Source organism: Ambystoma mexicanum, chromosome 3q (genome assembly GCF_040938575.1).
Source record: "Ambystoma mexicanum isolate Mex_15411 chromosome 3q, UKY_AmexF1_1, whole genome shotgun sequence".
In the NCBI taxonomy this organism is placed as follows: Eukaryota; Metazoa; Chordata; class Amphibia; order Caudata; family Ambystomatidae; genus Ambystoma; species Ambystoma mexicanum.
Genome location: NC_090926.1, coordinates 254,245,973 through 254,266,656, shown reverse-complemented (window position 1 = coordinate 254,266,656; position 20,684 = coordinate 254,245,973). Strand labels below are relative to the sequence as shown.

Below are 20,684 nucleotides of genomic sequence, written 5' to 3'. Positions count from 1 at the left end.
ACAGGAAGGCCGGTGTGATGTCAAATCCCATTTTCCACAATGCACTTTTGGCAAGCCAAATCGTATTTAAAACAATGTCAGATTTGATATGTAGCATAGCTACAGTGAGGTCTGGCGCTTGAGGAAAGTCCACTCTGTTTATATCAGTCGAGGCAAGATCTTCCAATTTGTGTATTTCTCCAAATATGTTCAATATAGAGGCTCTATTCAGATGGTATTTTGGAAAGCTTCCACCTCTAGTCTGTATGATAATTTTATGGAGTTGTTCATCTCCCTTTGTTTTATTTTTTGTAATTACTTGTCCTGGCATGCTTCTTTCGTTCTTTTGTTGAAATTGCTTGCTCGGGTAACTTTTGTTGTTACTCTGCACCATCTGTTTCCTATAGACTTTCTTTGGGATTTCCTCTTTTTGTTGATTTGAGTACTGTGTACATTTGCCATATATCGAAGATTCTCCAGCTCATTTCTTCTTTGTTCTAAGGTAACCACCATTTCGTTCTCTTTTTCACCCTTGTCTACTACTCTCTCCTTTCTCTGTTGAGTAGATGTCCAGAGTAAATCTCGCTCCGAAGGTTGTCTCTGCAGCTCAATCTCCTCTGGTAACTCGCCCAGAGGTTCTTTGAATACCACTTTGGGTAATCTTTTATTTGCAATTAAGTTTTTTAATATTGCTCTTTTTTTGTATTTCTCCATTATTTGAGTTATAGCGTTAGGTTTACAAGATTTCGGAGTCGTTCGAGCTTTGAAAAATTGTCTGGAGTTTGTAGGGCGCTGATTGGCCAACTAATTCATATTCTTTGGTTTTTTTCCACTTTGATGCTTAATGTTTTTGTTTTATCCTTTGGTTTATTTTTTATTGTGTAGTTCATTTTGCGTTCAGCTTCTTTGGTTTTTCTCACATCAATCTCTATTAATTATATTTCCGGTGTAGTGGGTTTTTGGGCTGAAGGCTCTTGCAGTTCTATTTCTTCCTGGCTCTGCAGTTGGTATTATTGTCTGAAACAGTTTGACGCCAAGTTAATCCTTGTTCATTGACTTGTGACTTGAGGAACAGCTTTCTTCTGTCGCCGTTCACTAGCTGTTTCAGCAAGCTATTTTGTTCAATCAGTTTTTGATCGATTGATTCATACAGTTTAGTCAAGGATGTAATTGCTCGTAGAGAGATTTCAACTAAATTAGCCTGTATTATTGACATTTGAGTGGCAATGTTTACTCTTTATTCTGTGAGGCTCTTTCTGGTGTCTGATTTGAAAATGAAATTGAAAGAACCAATGAATTCTGTGACGTCTGGTCACACATTAAAGGGGATTCCGATAAAGTGGAGTGTCTTTTTTCCTTTAACAATTGTATTTATTTGAGGGGGAGTCTGCATTCTTTTCATCTGCTTTGCGCAAGCTGTACTGTGTAAATTATCAGTCATGAATGTTTTGTCCCGTTTCGTTTCTTTTTCCTCTAGATGTGGTGTTTGTTACATTTTGAGCCGTTTTTGTTGTGATACATAGAGGTACATTTGGTTCCATGCTCTGATGGTTTTGCAGATTCTCGGCTTCTTGTTGTGCTTCCCTTTTGGGCGACTCCTCACATTCCTCCGTCGTTCCCTTTTCGTTTATTGGCACAGACCTGATGCTCAAATCCGCCGTTGCCATCGTCTGGTCACTTAGGGTTCCTTTCACATTAGGGGAATCTAAATCTATTAATACTATATTAGATGTCTTAGTTGGAGGAACCATATTGGTTATTTGCTCAGGCGCTTGTAACGGCTCTGTTCCATCAGCCACATTTGTATTAATTGCTGGTTTGCTTGGTTCTTTTGATTGGTCTGCGGCATAGAAAGACCTAATGTCTGTTGATAGTGACACTGCCCACTCACGGGATCGAGCCAGAGTTGTTTTAGTGTTTTTGTTGGTCGTGTAAGATTTCATAGGGGTGCTTTTTAATTTTTCAACCAGTTTCAGCACCTCCTTTTTTGAAGGCATACCCGACCCGTAACATGTATATGCTCGTCAATTTAATTTTGAGTGGTTCTTTATCTGCTGAGTTGCGCATGGCCTTACTACAGGTGTGCTAGCGGTCACAAACCTAAAATCATCTCTTCCTGTACTTCGCTTCGTCTACACAATTGTGGATTTTCCGACTAGTTGTTTCAGTAACTCAGGTTAGTGCTTAGAAGTTGTACCAGCATCCGTTAATAACAAAGTGAAAATAACAGTGTTGCTAGATGACCGACCACCAAGCGTGACCACCAGCACACCATGCAGTTCAATAAAAGAATTCCAAACAATTACAAATGTACTAGTTAATTCTCACTACTGTCCAGGCTTGCTACCTCAGATGCACAAGCCAACAGGCACACACGTCTTACAGAACGTGCCGCTCAACTTAAGGTACCGCCGGGTGCTCAAAGGCAAGCCCACAGTCGCACCGCACGGTACAGGGCTGAGTCCAAACCTGTAAAGTTACTTGAAAATGCCAGCTGCTGGGAGCTCAAAGGCATAGGCCAACAGTCACTCCCAGCAAGCAGGTAAGTATGTTTCGCCTCAAGTACACACAAGGGCAATATTAGTTACAGTCACTAATGAAATAAGGTTGGCTCGTTAATTTCTGGGCTCCGTTTCAAGTTACGCAAATGTCACTTTCATAAATCTAGAGCCTCAGTATGAACACGGCCACATGTAGGAAGTAGGGGCAGCTTTAGTTGTTAAGCATTTCTTGCTGAAGACGGGGGTTGCAAGTGCAAACAGCTCACCACCATCTCGTTTCTCCAAGTGTAGCAAACTTCGGCGGATGACACACACCGCACACTGCTCTCAGCCCCACAAAGACACACAAAGACTCAGCTAGATTCTGTGCCGCTCCGCGGAGTAGCAAGTCCTTAATGAAATTGCTCTGCCTTCTTTCAATGAAATGGGAAGAAATACTCTATCTTCTCTCCGTGAACCAGCAAGGGTCTCTGCTTGTACTGCTACCAACAAAGACTCAGCTAGACTCCTCTTATATAATACACAAATATCTGAAGGCAAACAACATAACCCGGTTTGTGAATCGCTTGAACACGTAGAGAGCTGAATCTATGAATAAAATCATCACAATGCATAAATATTCTGAAAGGTATGAAATAAATCAATGTTTACAAGTCAGACAAGCTAAGGCAGCAAAAAATGTTTTCACATTACATTGGATGCCACAACACATGCAGAGGGCAAAGTTAAATGACCCTGACACATGTTGGGAGTAAGACATTGAGAAAGGGATGTAAGGGTACCCATGATACATGTGGCAAAGTCTGAACAGGTCTGAAAGTCCTTGACAGGCCAACCGGGTTCTGGGAACAGACATTCACCTAAAGTGGAACCCCAACTTATTCCATTTATTATCTGGCATCTAAGTTCACAAGACACATCTAAGACTGTGGATCAAAAAACGTGTGGCAGTAGGAAAAAATTATGATTTTGTGGAACTGAAAATCATACAAACCTCTTCTGGTGGATGACTGGCTGTAGAAAATGGGGAAACTAATACCATGAAAAGGGGAAGCTTTCATCAAGAGGTCGTGGGCCCATCTTTTAGAATGCATGGGTTGAATTTTATGTCAGAGCCAGATAAAATATTTGTATTGTGTGGTGAAAATTATGACTCATTCTGTGTTTTACTATCGGATGTGGTAATGTTTTGAGGAGTATTACAGGAACAGGATTTCACTAATTAGTCATTGCACCATGCTACTTTGGGAAAGCTTAGATTTTGGCGTTTATGTTCCTGCTATTAATGGCCTTCATTAATTGAAGCCTTATATTAAAATTTGCATTATAAAACAAACAAAAACATTCTTCCTCTACTTACCACCAAAGGAGGTTTTTAAAATGTTATATGCAGCTTTAAAAACCATTAATTGTGCTTCAGACGGGAGGAACACATTTTAACATTGTAAATACGAAGACTATTGCAAGAAACACTTGTGTACAGGTGCGTTATAAATGCCATATCATATCATAATATACGAAGAAACTCAATTTATCCGGACTGCCAGCACCGCACTGGGCACTCACAAAAAACTGATACACACACACACAGATGGTCATTTCTTTTTTGTACAAAGGTGTTTCTGTTTATTGAACTGCCCAAGCACAGCCCAGGGGTGCACATTGGGGACATCACACTTAGCGATAAACATCTCAGAACTTACTTTTTTTAATATCTTTTTTTAAAAAGGTGATTGGTCCTAAAAATATATAAAGACAATTTGAATCCACCAAAAAGAAGAAAAAAATAACTGTACACATATTTATCAAAAGTTCACAAACACTATGTTTGGTGACAGAAAAGCAAGTTTTTATTCTGTGATGAGATGGAAACAGAAAGTAGACTATTTTATTGGGAGGAGGAGCAATGGTTGACTCTGAAGAATGTGCCACCCTGTTAGCAAACACATGCCCTTATGTCCCCCCAACTCCTACCTTTCTCTTAAAAGCTCTATCCTAAAGGAAGTTCCAATTCAACACTTATTTGACAGATGGCATAACTAACCAAAACATGACAAAACTGAAAAGATAAAATCCATGTGCTGTGTTGACACATGTGTTACTTAAATGAGTTTTCCAGCACTAAAAACCACACAGGGACACCAAATATTCTCACCTGGAGCAAACTGACACATCTCAGAACAGCTTCATTATTATCTTTATTCTAAACCAGAGACTGGGCTGAGAGAACAGGCTGAGAAATGCAATCTCGTGGGATGCATAGTCCTTTTTTGTGAAACCCGCTGCCTGGTCTAATTTGTGTATACTCAAAAGGAGCTTAGCAAGCAAAGTGGCTTCCGTTTTACTTGTACTTCTAATACTGATTACATAAGGCCTGTCGCGGTCTAAACATTCTGATGTTTAATTGTTGCTACATGGTTTTGGATCTTAAAATCACAGCTAGTTAAAGCCTTCACAATCTGAACAATTGCCAGTAAAATCTTGTCACCACTCGAAAATTGTGGGGACATTACTATAACAACTCTTCCTATTTGAAAACGCAGACACCCATTTAATCTTAAACTATTCTAACTGATAACACACACGCTCAAGTCTGGCTCACAAGATGACACATTGAGACCTAGCAAATCATGGCCTTCGTTTCAAATCCCATCTCACTATTTCAGAGGCTTTCACAGGCCATTGCAAAAAATGAGCAAAACAGAGGATTACAGATGCCACAATGTACTAAGAAGAATTTCTAAATAAACTATGGACTTCAATTCCAATTATTTGGAGTTGGCTGTCCATGGTGGCAAAATGTACTCATAAACGGTTCCTGTGTTAAACAATGGTGATCTTCAAATGTTCCAGTATACACGTCTCACAGTTTGTAGTCCACCACAGGTACATTTTGGGGATGGGGAGGCAGTAAAGCGTTCTATCGTTTTTGATTGAAGCACTAAAGAAAAGCCATCGCTATCTGTGAGGTCCCTGTAAATGAAAACAATCAAGGGTTGTGCATTTTGGGGAATGCCAAACGACTATTCTTTCTAGTCCCAACATGGGCACTAAACAAGCAAAACAGGAATCAAAGATTAAACCCAAAGAACTTAAGTCCGGAAACAAAAACTCCCAACGACATTGTAGAAACAACCCCACCCCCCCACAAGAAGAGCAATACTGAAGAAAAGAAAGTAACAACATGAAACACATTTTCTAACAATTGTTACAGCGCCGTTTTCTTTACATAAAATATAAATATTTATGCATGTAATAAAGTCAGTGTATTTTTTAAACAAATTCTATTTAAAAGGGGAAACGAAAGGTATGAGGTTATTTAATATATCTTTATATAAAAAAAGGCTACCCAAACCAGGAAACAGGAAGTACTTTTGCTGCGGTAATGGAGGGGACTACACAGTTTCCTAACACCCTTACATCTTCACTGGGTCCGAACACAACACAAGCACAGCCCGACAATCCCACCAAAGATTATATTCAGTGCTCTTGATGAGAATTTGGTGCTAATGCAAAACAAAATCAATCCCTGAACTCCCACTTTCTCATGCAGATGTCACAAAGCTGACTCAGGATGCCGTATTCCAATGTTGGGAGAAAATAAGAGCTCAAGCTTTTTTAGCTACCAGTGTCAAGCAACCACCATTCACTGGGTAACCCGTTGTAAACAACTATAGCTTCATCATCAAGTAAACAATACTTCAAACTGTAATAGCGGAGTTACAGAGCATTAGCATATGGGCATGACCACACTACATTAAGCATCCATTCAATACAAGCCAAGGAGGTCTAGACTACCAACAGTGATGCAGTCTTTTTGCATACTAACACACAATTTGGGGGCAAGATAACAGATGTCTATTGTGGAATTGGGACAGTTTGAAACATTGCTTTGGTCCAACTAAACATAGATCCCAGGCAGGATTATGGTGGAATAGCAGTATTAGGTCAAAAGAACTTTATTAATAAAAAAAACAATGAAAAAGATTGATTTAGAAAGACAGTTCTGTGACCGCACAGAGCAGTCTTTCTAAAACAAACTGTCAGCCCCTGCGCCGCAAAAAGGCACGGCAAGAACGAGAGGACGAACTGTGGGAGTCAGAGGTAAGTCTGTATGTGCGTGAGTGTGACAAAACATATGAGGAGGGGCGTTTGGGGGGTGGCAGGGAGCAAGGTGGGAACTCCGGAATTGAAAAGAAAGCCAAGCAGTGATGTCCCTTTCCCGTTTTCTGAGGACCGGAAAAAAATGACCGGAAAAAATCGGCGACCTCCAGAAAACAGGAAAACTACATAGAACCGGAACAGCACTTGCTTTTTTTATGGAGAAGTAGTGGCATAATCAAGTCAGAAAAGTGAAGAGAATAAAGGAAATCCACAGCACAATGTAGCTGTTAAACACTCCCTGATCTTTCACACAAAAACCTTTTGAGTGCCCAAATAAGAAAATAGATACTCAACAGGAAAGTATGGTAGCAAAAGGAAATACATATTTAAGAAGTAAAGTGGGTTCTTACAGTTACTGAATTGCCTTCCGGGATGCTGAAAGAGAAAGAAGATCTCCTGATGAAGACCGCCTTCGAACACTGGCTGCTGCGTTCAAGTAACAGTCAACACATTCCCAGCTCTCTAAAAATCACCCTTTGTACACATCCATAACAAATGGAAAAATGCTGCTTTTTGGATTTGGAAATCTGACAGATTGTTGCAGTATTTTACAGTATGTCTAGAAGTCATGGCATACTTTTTACAGCAGGTTTTTGCAACTACAAGAAGCATCTATTTTGAATGAATATTCCATATACTCTTCGTTACACATACCTCTCGTAATCCATACATAATTAAAGAACTATACAAGTGTGAAAAATGACAAATTCCAAGGATAATCTTGCGGACACAATGCTTGAAAAAAATGGAAATGTAAACAAAACAGATGGGAAAATTCATGCTGTAATGTATAATTGCCCCACACATACCACCACATTGGCCAATCCTAGCTGCAAACAATATGGTGTTTATAAGAGTTAATAATATAAACTGGTGTGGCAACATTAGTTTAGCGATGGGGCTTAAAGGAGCCAATCCATATTATCCTTATTACGATTGTACTGGGTGGGGCGCTTTCCTCTGAAAGGCGTGAAAAGACCAACAGAGAATTTGAAGGCATCCATGTTGCTTTGTGGAATATGAGAATTTTCAGGGATTTTTAGATACAAACTCCTACAAATCTGCTTTCTGACTAATGGTACATGTGCACAGTAAGTTTAGAATGTATCATTTTGATATCCATTTTGCTTAGAGAGCAATTTTCTCAAAATATGAGCAGAAACCAAACACAGGAAAAAAAGAAAATGCAACATCACAGAATGTCCTGTGTGTGGTTAAGCACTGTGTAATTTCCTAACTGAAGACAATAACAACTGCATGGCACTCATTGCAGATTGCGCCATGTGGAACGTAAGGTGTGGCGAACCTGGCCAGTGTGCCATCAAGGCAGGAAACACACAAGGCCATCTGCATCAACGCCATTCAGATCCCAAATAGACGGAGTGCAGTGAAAGAAAATCAGGACCAAACAGCAATGTACAGTTTCACACAAAGAACAATCCTACCCTTGAATCAACCCATGTCGAAAGATGGCATCAACAATGGCATGAATTGCCAAAATACCAGCGAAACTTGCTAAAATAATAAATAAATAAATAAATCATACCCAAACGATCAAAGGCATCCGCCAGCAGAGCGGTTTACAGGTTTTTCAAAACATTAAACTACTTGCATACACCCCAGATTGTGACGGTGAGGGTATGTTGCGTGTACATGACTGTTGGCAAGAAGAAAATGAATGGGGTCAACACATTTTAAACTGCCAAACTCCTCCCCTATGGGTGAAATAACGTTTGAATACAACAACATAACCACAAAGACCTAACCACAAAGACCCTCATTCTAATGTAATAGTGAGCACATAGAGAAATGAAATGCAGGTATAACTATGCCATGTCTAGTTTTCAAACACCCACGTTTGAATTCAGGGATCACCCCTTCCATCTCATGCAAGCTTTGCTCTCAATAACACAGTAAGTACATAGAATGGACAGCTTCTCACAGCTGTATCTTTAGCAGACTTCAGCAAACTGTCCTGTTTAGATAGGCAAAATAATTCCTGCCAAGTAAACCGTATTCCAGTGATCACAGACCGAGCATGCCTTCCTATAAGAGACAAACAAAAGCAGAAGAGAACTAAACCTACAGTGGTTTTCAGAGGAAAACGACATTCAAAAAGATGAACTGTGTAGTGCACCTGTAGTTGTGGAAAATCATCAGACCTACCGGTTCATTTTAATGATGGAAGAGAGCTTGTCCTCCAGACCCAAACCTAGACGAAATCTATATGCTTAGTCAGAGGGTTTAGCTATGTAATGCCACTTATTTAGGCCTTGCATCATTCAAGTCCTCTTGACAAAGTCTACCTGCATACGTCTCAGTAATTAAGAAATATTCAAATCCTGAGCATGACTTGCAGGCAAATCTACAGTAATTATAGGAAGGGTTGCATTGAGCAGTGCCATGTAAAAACTTGTAGACCCCAACAAATCATGTAAATATGGTTCTTGTCTAGCATGAAACCCGCAAAGTGCGAAGGATTGTTAAGAAGAGAATCCTACCTTTTTCTTCTTATGAATGTGAATTGCTGAAAATAACCATAAAACACTGGACCAGAGAGATTTCTCGGGGCCAGGACGGACACGTACATTACTCTTTTCTCTATAACTGACTTGTTTTTGTTAACTGATTCTCCAAGTAGATATCCATCCCATTATAAATACTATTTAGTCAAAAAAAAAGAATTATCTTGGTTGAACAGCTACTGCCCAGAAAGACAGCTCCAGTAGCTGCTGCCCAGTTTCTGGGTTGCAGACCCTGTCGTCCCTACAGTGATAGCAGGATACTAGAGATGTACAGAGGAATCCAGTGCAGTCTTTGCGACCTGGTTTATTAGGAAGGAGCAAACAAGAAGAGCAGCATGGCAAATGCCTAGTCTCCTCATCAAAAAGGCAGCGTTTTCATCACACGTCTACTGTATATGAAAATGCAGCCTTTCAGCTCTTCAAAAGGAACAACTTGTAGATAAACCCAACCTGTTTCAAGATGTAAGGACTACAAAACGTGTTCAAGAGATTGTGATTAGTTTAACGCATCTGGGCTTTTATTGCACAGTTCTAGACTTAACTCAAAATGTGCCTTTTACTAGTTTGCGCTAATTGATTTAATGGCAGATCCTACTACCTTTTTAGGTTTACTTCCATTGAAGCTTTTGCTTTAAATATGAAAAGCTATACACGTAGAAAAACAAAAAGCCCTCTCACTTCTCTGGGAGAAGGAAGTCTGATTCTTGAAGAGAGATAACAGAGTGGACACTGGGTAGAGAAAGCAGATAGATCATGTACCTCAGGTTAAACTGTGACACTGCCATAGTGATACGATAGGAGTTTGTGACACCAACCCCAGAATCCTGCCATTAGGCGGACATCATTTCAGGAACCTGGGTTAAAAAGAAACATCACTTCAGGAATAAGATCAGAATGAAACCTGACTTGAGACTGCTTTGTCAACATTAACCTGACTTCAAAAAGCACACAACTAAAGGAATATTATGTTAGCAAAAATGTTCAACTCTTAAATCTCTCTGGAACATTATATGTTTCAATACTACAAAGAAAGTTCTGTGCTTTGCAGAAAATAAAGCAAAACACAACAAACTGTAGGTAGAAGGAAAACAACGATAGGCACATTTTAAAATTAGGCTACGCTGGCTTAGTAACGTAAACAAACTATGGAAACCGGACAAACCAGAAAAGCGATGGATTGAAAAGTTTCTCTTCAAAAAGTTCTGGAGAGGTCACCAGAAAAGTGGTTGTCACTAATTCACTGTGGTTTTCTATGAAGAAAAGCATGGGGCGAGAGAAAGAACAGTAGTGGCTGCTATCCTGAGAAGAGGGGAGCAAAAGAAAAGCGGAAAGGTGTACATTTCTTCAACCCCCGAAAGCCGGTGCAACTGGCCATTAAAGTGTTAGCAGAGAAGAGTGGAGACAGCGTCACATGTTTTTTTTTGTCATTTTCCTGTTTTGATTTTATGAACTATTGCTATTTTACATATTCCCAGCTATTTCTTTTGTTTAATTTAAAAATAAAATAAGAGGAAACCTTTGTTTGTGCCCACAGGCCATAAAAAGCTTCTTGGTTCAAAGAGTCATTCTGGTGGGTAAGGCAAGAAGGGATGACTTAGTCTCTGCCTGACTTTTCTGACAATCCTCAAGCCTCCAACCCATCCAAACGGGCAAGTCTGTGCCCTCCCTTAATGTTTCAGGAGGTTGCGTAAAAGCTCTCTTTGTGTACAAAGTACAGGGCTATCCATGGTGCAGTCGCACAAGAAGCTTGGTCAGCGTTTGGAGAGGGCACACAGTGAGGGAAAGGTTAGGGTTGGATGTCCAGCAGTTCTTTTTCATAGTAAGGGGGCTTCAACCCTAACCCCTGCTTCTCAATGATTCTCTTGCATTTTGCCACGATAGAACTCATCCCAACGGCTCTCGTAGAAACTCTTCATGACCAGGCCAGCTTTGCCCACCTCAGAGTCATCTTCATTGAACATCTGGCAGTTGTTGAAGACGAGCATGGCATCAGCAGCAAATTCTTCACAGCAGGAATACCTGTAGTGTAGGGGCAAAATGAGATGACAATTGTGACAGTGGATTAACAGGTGGATGAGAAACAGGCACATTTAATAAACCATATCATGAAGGGGAATACTGGAGTGTGCAGGATATACATATATATTGCTGGGGATTGGAAACCGGTTTAGATGCAAATGCTATGCATTTTCGGCAAACCAAGTAATTGGTCCAGAGCATTACAAGTAAAAGTAGCCGTCGACAGGGGCTTTATTATTACACTATCACTATACTATATATGCAGATACCCACAAAGTCCTGTGGTGCTCATTTCCTCAGTTGCTTTTTCCTGCCATCGGATGATAGCAGAAGTAAAAGCAGAACATTATTTTTAAAAATACGGCGACGCCAACCAAAAGCCAATCTCAACGTCAAAGGTTGATGCCCAGACGCTGCAGAGACCTGGCAAGAGGAGGTTTTAGGGATGGGTCATGCAGAAGAATAGCTGATATCAGGCATTTAAATATAATCCAGTGGTCTTGACATACCTATTGCTCTAGCAAAACAGAAAGGTGATGGCTGGAAGGTTCTGAATTAATCATAACCACAGGCACAGCTCTGGGCAACCCTCCAGACCATCGATTTTCAGCCTGCCAAGCCATTACAGAAGGGGAAAAACCATTTGCAAGTCAGGCTTAGTCCTACCCCAAAGGGGGCAATCCAACCCGAACTGCTAGGTCACATGCCTTCTGCACAAGACCGCAAGCATCCCCAGACATGTTTCAGCCTTGTTTTGAGTCATCAGTGAGCAGTAGCTTGGGTCTCTAGGCCTGGCAGACTCGGGACCCACATCTGGGCATACCTGTCCCACTCGGGGTAACTTTAGCAAAACAGAAAGGTTATGGCTGGAAGGTTTTTGAATCAATCATAACCACGGGGACAGCTCTGAGCAACCCTCCAGACCATCGTTTTTCAGCCTGCCATTACAGAAGGGGCAAAACCATATGCAAATCAGGCTTGTTCCTACCCCAAAAGGGTAGAACACCCACTTTAAACTCCAAGTTCCGTTGGGTGGATACACACAGCGTGTATAACAGCAAACTCCTGAGGGACCATAAAGAGGGCGGACTGTCATACATGCACAATGTTAAAGCCCAAACCGTCAAAAAGCTGAAAGCAGCAGTGCCGGGCCGCTTATGTTTTATTACGCTTTATTACGCTTTATTACGCTTATTATTATTATTATTATTATTATGTTATGACTAAGGATAAATTGAACAGCACAGAGTCGGCTCCATTAGAAGTACTCAAGCTTGGACAAGGAACAAGTTACTTACCCGTAACTGCTGTTCTCCAGCATGGGTCTGGCATGGATTCACATGCTCATGAATATTCCCCGTTGTCAGGCTGGGAATCCTCGGTAAAGAAAAAATCACTTTAGTTTCTGAACTGTCTTTCTTAGTAGTAACCAATCACTTATCTCTGGGTCATACTGCCCCCAGACAATGACTGCCCTCACCCTAAGCCCCTCCCCTGGCAGCCATCCTCAGATTTGGTAGCACGTAAAGTGGCAGTAGGACCAAGTGAAGAGCCGCAGAGGGGTAGGAGGGAGGGTTCACATGTGAATCCATGCCAGACCCATGTTGGAGAACAACAGTTACAGGTAAGTAACTTGTTCCTTCTCCAGCATGGGGTCTGGCATGGATTCACATGCTCATGAATACAAGAATACATAGCAGTACACATGCACAACCACGGGAGGTGGCAAGGCTCAACATTAAGCATTTCATCAACTCAACATTAAGCATCTCTTACCTCCTCACCAGGCCCGCCTTCAGGCGAACAGGTTGCACAGCACTGCTTGGCCGACTCTGGACTCCTCCCTGGAATCCCGGTCGATGCAGTAGAATCTCCTGAAGGTGGGTGTCGACCTCCACGTAGCAGACCTGCAGATGTCCAGCAGGGGCACACCAGATAGGAACGCCGTGGTAGCAGCGATCGCTCTGGTCGAATGGGCTCTCAGACGGCCGGGCAACGGTCAGTTTGCCAACCGGTGACAAAGCATGATGCAGCCGGAGATCCAACTGGAAATGGAAGCCTTCGAGAGGGCCTTCCCTTGGTTCACAGGTCCAAAGTTCACAAACAGCTGTGATGTCTTCCGAAAACTCAAACTCTTTGTGCGGTCCACGTAGAACTTCAGCGCTCTAGCTACATCCAGCGAGTGCAAAGTCCTCGAGGCCGGCGACAAAGGCGATGGGAAGAAAACAGGTAACACAAAGGGCTCGTTGAGATGGAAGTCCGACGGCACCTTGGGCATGAAGGATGGGTGCGTCCTCAGCACCACCCTCGTCTCGTGGAAAGTCAGGTATGGAGGTTTACACGAGAGGGCCTGGATCTCTCCCACTCGTCATGCGGAGGTGATGGCCACAAGACGACAGGAACTTCAACGGTGCGGAATGCAGATGTTCGAATGGCGGCCCCATGAGCCTGGTCAGCACCACGTTAAGCTCCCATGCCGGGGCCGGAGCCTTCACCGGCAGGAACGATCGGAACAGTCCCTTCATGAACACCTTCACCAGGCGATGGGACCACAGGGATGAGCGCCCCAGAGTTCTGGTGTAGCAGGAGATAGCAGCCAGATGGATTTTGATGGAGGCATGGGCCAGCCCAACCTTGGCCAACGACAATAAGTACAGCAGCACTTGAGGGGCCGTAATCCGCAAAGGGTTAATCTTCTGTGCGCCGCACCAGACAGAAAACCTCTTCCATTTGTGTTCATAGCACTTGAGAGTTGAGGACGCCCTGGCCTTTGCAAGTACCTCCTTGCAGTCCGCCGGGATATCGTACCCTCCAAACTCTAGTGCTGCAGAAGCCAGGCCTGCAAGATCAGCGACTCCGGGTCATGATAGAGGATGGCGCCTCCTTCTCTGGTGAGGAGATCCGCGTACGTTGGCAGCTTGACTGGTGGGGACGCTGACAAGTCCAGAAGGTCCGGGAACCAGATCTGTCTCGGCCACGCCGGTGCAACGAGGATCATCCTGCACCGGAACCTCTTGAGTTGGTTGATGAGTCGCAGCAGCAACGGTGGGAACGCTTACAGGAACAGGCCGTCCCAGGGGAATGAGAAGGCATCGCTCATGCTCCCCGGCTGGGGGAACCTGCTGGCAAACCTCCGGCACTGGTGTTTGTCGCCATCACAAATAGGTCGATCTGGGGATTTCCCCATCGTCGTAAGAGTAGATCCACTTGATCCTGACGCAGTTCCCACTCGTGGCACAAGCGCAGCTCCCTGCTGAGTGTGTCGGCGATGGTGTTCTTTATTTCTGCCAGGTGGAAGGGCACCAGAAACATCCCCTGGGCGACGGCCCAGTGCCACAGATCCTGTGCCTCCTTGGATAGGGCTGGGGATCTGGTGCCTCCCTGCTTCCAGATGTAGAACATTGTGGTGGTGTTGTCGGTGATGATCCTCACCACCTTGCCCTTGGAGGACGGGAGGAACGATCTGAGAGCCCAGAACACGGCTCGGAGCTCCAGGATGTTGATATGTAGTGACCTCTCCTCCAGGAGCCAAAGGCCTCTTGTGTGGAGATCTCCGGTGTGCGCTCCCCACCCCTCCAGGGAGGCATCCGTCGTCACCGTCTCCTGATGTGCCGGGGTCTGGAAGTCTGCAACCGCCGCCAGATGCGCCTGGGCGCAACAACCACTGGATCGCGCGGCGGAAGGCCTCGTTGAGCAGGATCGTGTCTTTGAAGCTGCCCGCCGCTTGCATCCACCGGGCGTCGAGGAACAGCACCCTGGCCACATCCATGGCCAACAGCCGCTGAACCTTGCCCATGATGGCCTTCGTCCTTTCCTCCGACGGGGAGGCCAGTCGCGCCACTGTGTCGAGCTTGTCTCCCAGAAACAGTGCGACCTGCGACGGAACCAGGTGGGATTTGGTGAAGTTGATGGAGAAACCCAGGTCCGTGAGCAGTTGGACGGTCTTCGCTGTGTGCCCAACTGCGAGTTCTCTTGTCTTTGCTCGGATGAGCCAATCGTCCAGCTAGGGGTAGACGTGGATCCCCTGCAGGCGCTGCTGCGCCACCGCAGGTGCTAGGCACTTGGTGAATACCCTGGGCGCCGACTTCAATCCGAAGGTAAGGGCCTTGAATTGGTAGTGCAATCCTTGTACTACGAATCTGAGAAACTTTCAATATCCTTTTAGAATGGGGATGTGAAAGTAGGCATCCTCCAAGTCCAGCAACGATAGGAAGTTGCCCTTCTCCAGCTGCCCCAGCACGTGCTGGAGGGTAACCATCCGGAACTTCTGGGCCTTGATGTACTTGTTTAAACGACGAAGGTCCAGGATGGGCCGCCAGCCGCCGGTCTTCTTTCTTACGAGGAAGTACCGTGAGTACACTCCGGAGCCCCGGAGTTTCTTTGGGACGAGCTCGATGGCTCCTTTCTTCAGCATCGTCCTTACTTTCAGCAGCAGTTGGGGGGCGTGGTTTTATTTCCTGGCCATGGGTGGAATGCGGGGGCACTTCTTTAGAAACTTGAGTGTGCCCGCGGGCCAGGTCGTCCAGCACCCATTTGTCGGTGGAGATTGACTCCCACACGCTGACGAACTTTGCCAGCCGGCCTCCCACCGGGGTGCTCAGGTGGGGGCCCGGCGCTGTGGCCGGTTCAGTCCTGCTTGGCAGCGGCCTTGCCGCCTTGGAAACAACAAGATCCTCCTGACTTGCTGCACCCTCTGTAGGCCTCCTGCGACGAGGAGCGGGCTGCCTGGCGGTACGTCGAGGGGCCACCGCCAAATCCTTTGGAGGCACCTTGCGTGCCTCCGGAGTTCCGAAAGGGCAGCCGTCATTGCTGCAAAACCCCCAAGGCCCGGGCCGTCTCTTTGTCGGTCTTGATGGCCTGCAGCGACTCGTCCACTGTCTTGCCAAATAGGTTATTCCCGTCGAAGGGCATGTCCAAAACTCTGGTTTGCACATCCTGGTGGAAATCGGTCACCTTGAGCCAACCACGCTGTCGAAGACAAACACTGTTGCCCAACTGGCGGAAGCCAGTGTCAGCAATGTCAGTGGCCACTGTTATGGCGTGGTCCGACGACACCTCGACCTCCTGCAAGATTTCTAGGGCCTCCGCCCACTTGTCATCTGGGAGGAAGTCCAGCAGAGGAGCTATCTTAAACCAAAGCTCCCTGTCGTAACGGGCGACAATCGCCAAGGCGTTGGCCGCTTTAATCATCGTCACCACTGACGGGATGACCCGTTGCCCCATGGCGTCCAGTTTCTTCCCCTCACCGTCTGGGGGGAGGGAGGGTGGAAGACGATGCCGTAGCCCCTGCCGCCTTATTCTAGGCCACCACCGAGACGACTGAATCCGGAGTCGACTGAGCCCTAAGGCACAGAGGGGCAGAATCAGGGACCCGGTACTACTTCTCATACCAGTCTCTCTTGGCAGGGGTCGTGGATGGGTTCTTCAGGAGCAACAGCCCCTCGCCCCAGATGTCGTCAAGTAACGGGACCGAGAGGACCGTCTTCCTTTTGGCCTCACGCCATTGATAGAGGAAACCTTCCTTCTTCTGTTCTTCGGGTCAGAGTGGGAGGAGCTCGGATGCCCTGGCATTCATGGCGTGGAAGGAGCCAATTTCGTCGGGCGGGGAGGCCCGAGGAGGTGGTGGTGGTGATGGAAGGTCCAACCCGTCATCACCACCGTCGGCATCCGTCCCCGTCGTGGCCATCTCCGTTTCCGTGTCCTCCCTAGGATAAGGGGAGGGAGATGAAGGCTGCGAGGGCAGCGAAGGCTGGAAGGGCGGGGGGGATGAACTCTCCTCCTCTTGCTTGGAGGGCTCCCTGACGGGCCAGGTTCCGCTGGATCGTCCGTTGGGGGTAAGGGCAACCTGGTCCTTATCTCCGTACATAAGGCCTGGATCCCCATCAAGATGGCTCCCGAGTTGTCCTGAGGCTCGGGTACCGGCTGCAACGGGCGCGACGGTTGGGGAGTGGAATCCTCTGCCTCCACGGGAACCTCATCGCCACCACCGTCGCTCTCTTCGTCCGCCTCGTCGGGATCCCTCCCGTGGGACTGGACCTCCTTGAACTTCTCGTTGAGGATCTTCACGACCCCAGCCAGCTCCTCCTCGGAGGCTGAATTCATGTCCATGATGGCCACCGCCCCCCCTCTTTTTCCACTGGGGTTCTCAAGGGGGTCTTATTGATGGGCTGAAAAGGGAATTCCCTCTGCGGTAGCAGGGAAACTCTGGGCCCCAAGGTCGCCTCCACTGGGGTAGCCTCCACAGGCTTCGCCAGGGCCACCACGACTCCCTAGATAGAGGCTTTAGCCGGGTGAATCAAGACCTTCACGACTTTAGGCGCGCTTGAGGCCTTCACCTTGGGGGGGAGGGTCACTGCCTCGCTCGCCCTCGGCTGTTTCTGTCGGGATCGACCGGGGCTTCTCGAGAAGTTTACCCAGGTTCTCCGATTTCCTCTTCCCTGAGCCAGAGCATTGGCTTGTGGTTGATGGCGTCGGTGAAAGCGTGCCCTGCCTGGCAGCCGAGGAGCCCGACCGTTCGGCGCTCCCGGTGCCCGCGGACTCGCAGTGCTTAGCCTTTTTTTAGGCCCCCGCACCCGGGGCGCCCTCATAGGACTTAGAAGACCGCTCGGACCTCTTCTTCTCACCTGCTGGGCTCTTTCCTTCCACCCAGTTGGTGAGGCGGATACGCCGATCCTTCATGGTCCGTTCCGACATGTTCTTGCAAAACGCACAGTCCTTCTTCACATGCGTTTTGTCTTTGTGCAGGCAATAGAGGCATCTAGAATGCTCGTCCTCCCTGAAGACATTTTGCAATCCGCATCCAGGGCAGTTCCTGAACAGCTTGGATCCAGGCGTAGAGTTTCCTTTGTCCTGAGCCATGTCCACGGGGTAGGCCTCAAGGTCTTCTGGAATCCTCCAAGAAGCATAACTCGATGAGAACTTTGCCCTTGAGGGGTGTAGAAACTTCCGAAACGGGTCCCCGCTGATCAGAAGTAGAAACGGTGGAGCTTGAGGCTCGATTGACTGAAAAAATGAGATTAAACGCTTAGAAAAATCGCAAAAAGCAGTAAAAGCTCGGGAGCTATAGCACGAGGACTCCCAACACATGAACGTGCAGTATAAATCTGAGGATGGCTGCCAAGGGAGGGGCTTAGGGAGAGGGCAGTCATTGCCTGGGGGCAGTATGACCCAGAGACCAGTGATTGGTTACTAAGAAAGACAGTTCAGAAACAAAACGGAAACTGATTTTTTCTTTACCGAGGATTCCCAGCCTGACGACGGGGAATATTCATGAGCATGTGAATCCATGCCAGACCCCATGCTGGAGAAATAGGGCCCTGAGAAGACACTAACCATAGACTAAAAAGTGAAGGAAAGTCCACAAGTCAGTCGCCCTCCATTTATTACAAAGTACAAAGACGGGGCATCTCCGAAGTCGCATCATGGCAGATAAATGGCTGGGAGTGGCAGACTGGTCAAAAAAACACCCCAAATAACGGTCTGCCACTGAGACGGAGATTGGTGCATGCCTGACCTCACCCTAAAGATAGCAAAGAGGCCTAAAACATCCAGAAACAGGGGACAGTGCCACAACTTTAAAGGGCACTGAAGTCAGATGTACTTCAGAGTTAAACCGTCTAATAATTGAGCACACAACCTCACCTCTAAAAAACATGCCACCAATGTCTTTGAGACTGGGAGACGACAATCAAGCACTGAAGCTAGGTGTGAGTGAGATTTTTCTGCACATCCTTCTTGTGAGGACTGTGTAACCACCTATCCCAACGGTATAACCGTGTGTCACCTACAAGGAAAGATCAAACCCTGACATGGTAGCTGTAGCAGAGCAGTCAAACTTGAGGAAGGCTAACAGGGAGGTCAAGAATACACCACACTGCAAAAAACACACTTATTACAAGATCACACATAAAACATCTGTTAGCCAAAATAAGCACTGTGGTGAAACAGAACACACAGCACTGCACAGTGTAAATATAAAAGAATAAATGGCCAGTTAAGGCCTTACTGACTCATGCAAGCCCCGTACCTTGTGGCAGACAACATACAGACATTCTGAGGCGAGTAGAACCTAGGCAATATACAATAATTACATCATGCTCAGGATCCAAGAGTAGCACACAGAACTTAGCTACAGTTTTCCACTTTAGTCTAAGGACAAGTAGGATAAACAGTCAGGAGGGCTACCAAAGTGCAAGATATATTTTAGTGAGACCCAGAAGGGCATTCTATGATCCAAGGAGAGAAAGAGCAGCAGCACTTTGTGATACAAAGTATATCTTAGATAGGGGTGTAATACATAGATTTCAAAATGCCTAACACATTGTAGGGAGTCAATAACATTCCAAGGCTTGGCGGAGAACTCTAGGGAATCTAGGAGGGAACCTTGACAAATGCTAGGAGTCCAGACAATGCCAAAGGTTCTAGTGTTAAGAAAAACGCCCTATAGGAAAACAACAGGACAACATTTGCAGGCTTTCCTGTGGTTTTGATGAGATGCCATGTAAGTCAGAGTTCCTTCCCATAGCTACCCAGAAGAAAGCAAATCGAACCCAGGAAACACCCATGGAGACCCAGAATAAGAGATCCCATGAAGGGTTTGTGATCTAGGAGCCCTAGGTGCAGAGAAACAGCACGATTCAGATTTCAGACCAATGGGGAAATGCGGTTAAAGGGGATCTGCAGAACCAGACAATCACGGACCATGGGGACCCCTGAGGGTGAGTATCTTGAATAATCTGCCACCCAATGGCCCAGAGGTAGGTACTTACAGTGTTGGATCCTGGACTACACTATCCAGGGGAGAACAAACACCTGGTAAGTGAATGCTTGTTTGTACAGGATGAAATGAAGAGCCCGGTCCCCCAGGGACTTGAAGGAAAAATAAAAACCTGCAAGAACCAGGAAACCTGGATCCCTGACACAATGAGGATCCCGCCAGCCCAAATGAACAATCATCCTTCACAGGAGTGGGGTCCACCATCCAGAGGTGGAATCAATGACTGCAATGGATCCAAGATGACAGATGAACCTACAAATGGAAGATTACGGCAGCTCAGCAGGCAAATGTGGATGGGACACCAGCAAAAACAGCCCCCAAAGCAGGACAAGTTGGCTGCATTTCAAGGTTGCAACACAGTTCCAGGCCACAGCAGCTTCCAACATCAAGGCAGTAAATTGCAGTAGAACAGACCGGATAACAGTCTCTAGATGAAAAGCATTACATCGGCAGAAAAGGAGGAGCAGGAGCAGCAGGACGAGGAAGACGCGGAAAGGGTGCGCAGCAGTTGAGAATGCAAATCAGAGCACAGTCTCACTGCTATGGCAAGACGTATCAGCAGACCTGCTCGCTTTATACACATCTGGCAGAACCGAGTGCAGGAACAGGGTTTGCCCTATATGTACCTTCATTCACAGGGGCAGCGCACCAATTCAACTAGGAGGTTTAAAGCAAAGGCTTTAGTGGGCAGCCAATCAGGTTGGGGCCGACAAACACCCA

General features: G+C 46.0%; 1 protein-coding gene across 4 annotated transcripts in view; it reads right to left on the bottom strand.

Annotated features, from left to right (window-relative positions):
• Window positions 1-4,070: 4,070 nt before the first annotated feature.
• The window catches only part of BAZ2A (bromodomain adjacent to zinc finger domain 2A), a 2,136,751-nt gene continuing 2,120,137 nt past the window's right edge, over window positions 4,071-20,684 (bottom strand). For all 4 annotated transcript variants that reach the window (XM_069653682.1, XM_069653683.1, XM_069653685.1 and 1 more), the window contains one exon: window positions 4,071-11,188. In XM_069653682.1, coding sequence (XP_069509783.1) covers window positions 11,020-11,188 — 169 coding nt within the window. In that variant the 3' untranslated portion in view covers window positions 4,071-11,019. The remainder of the gene's footprint in view (window positions 11,189-20,684) is intronic.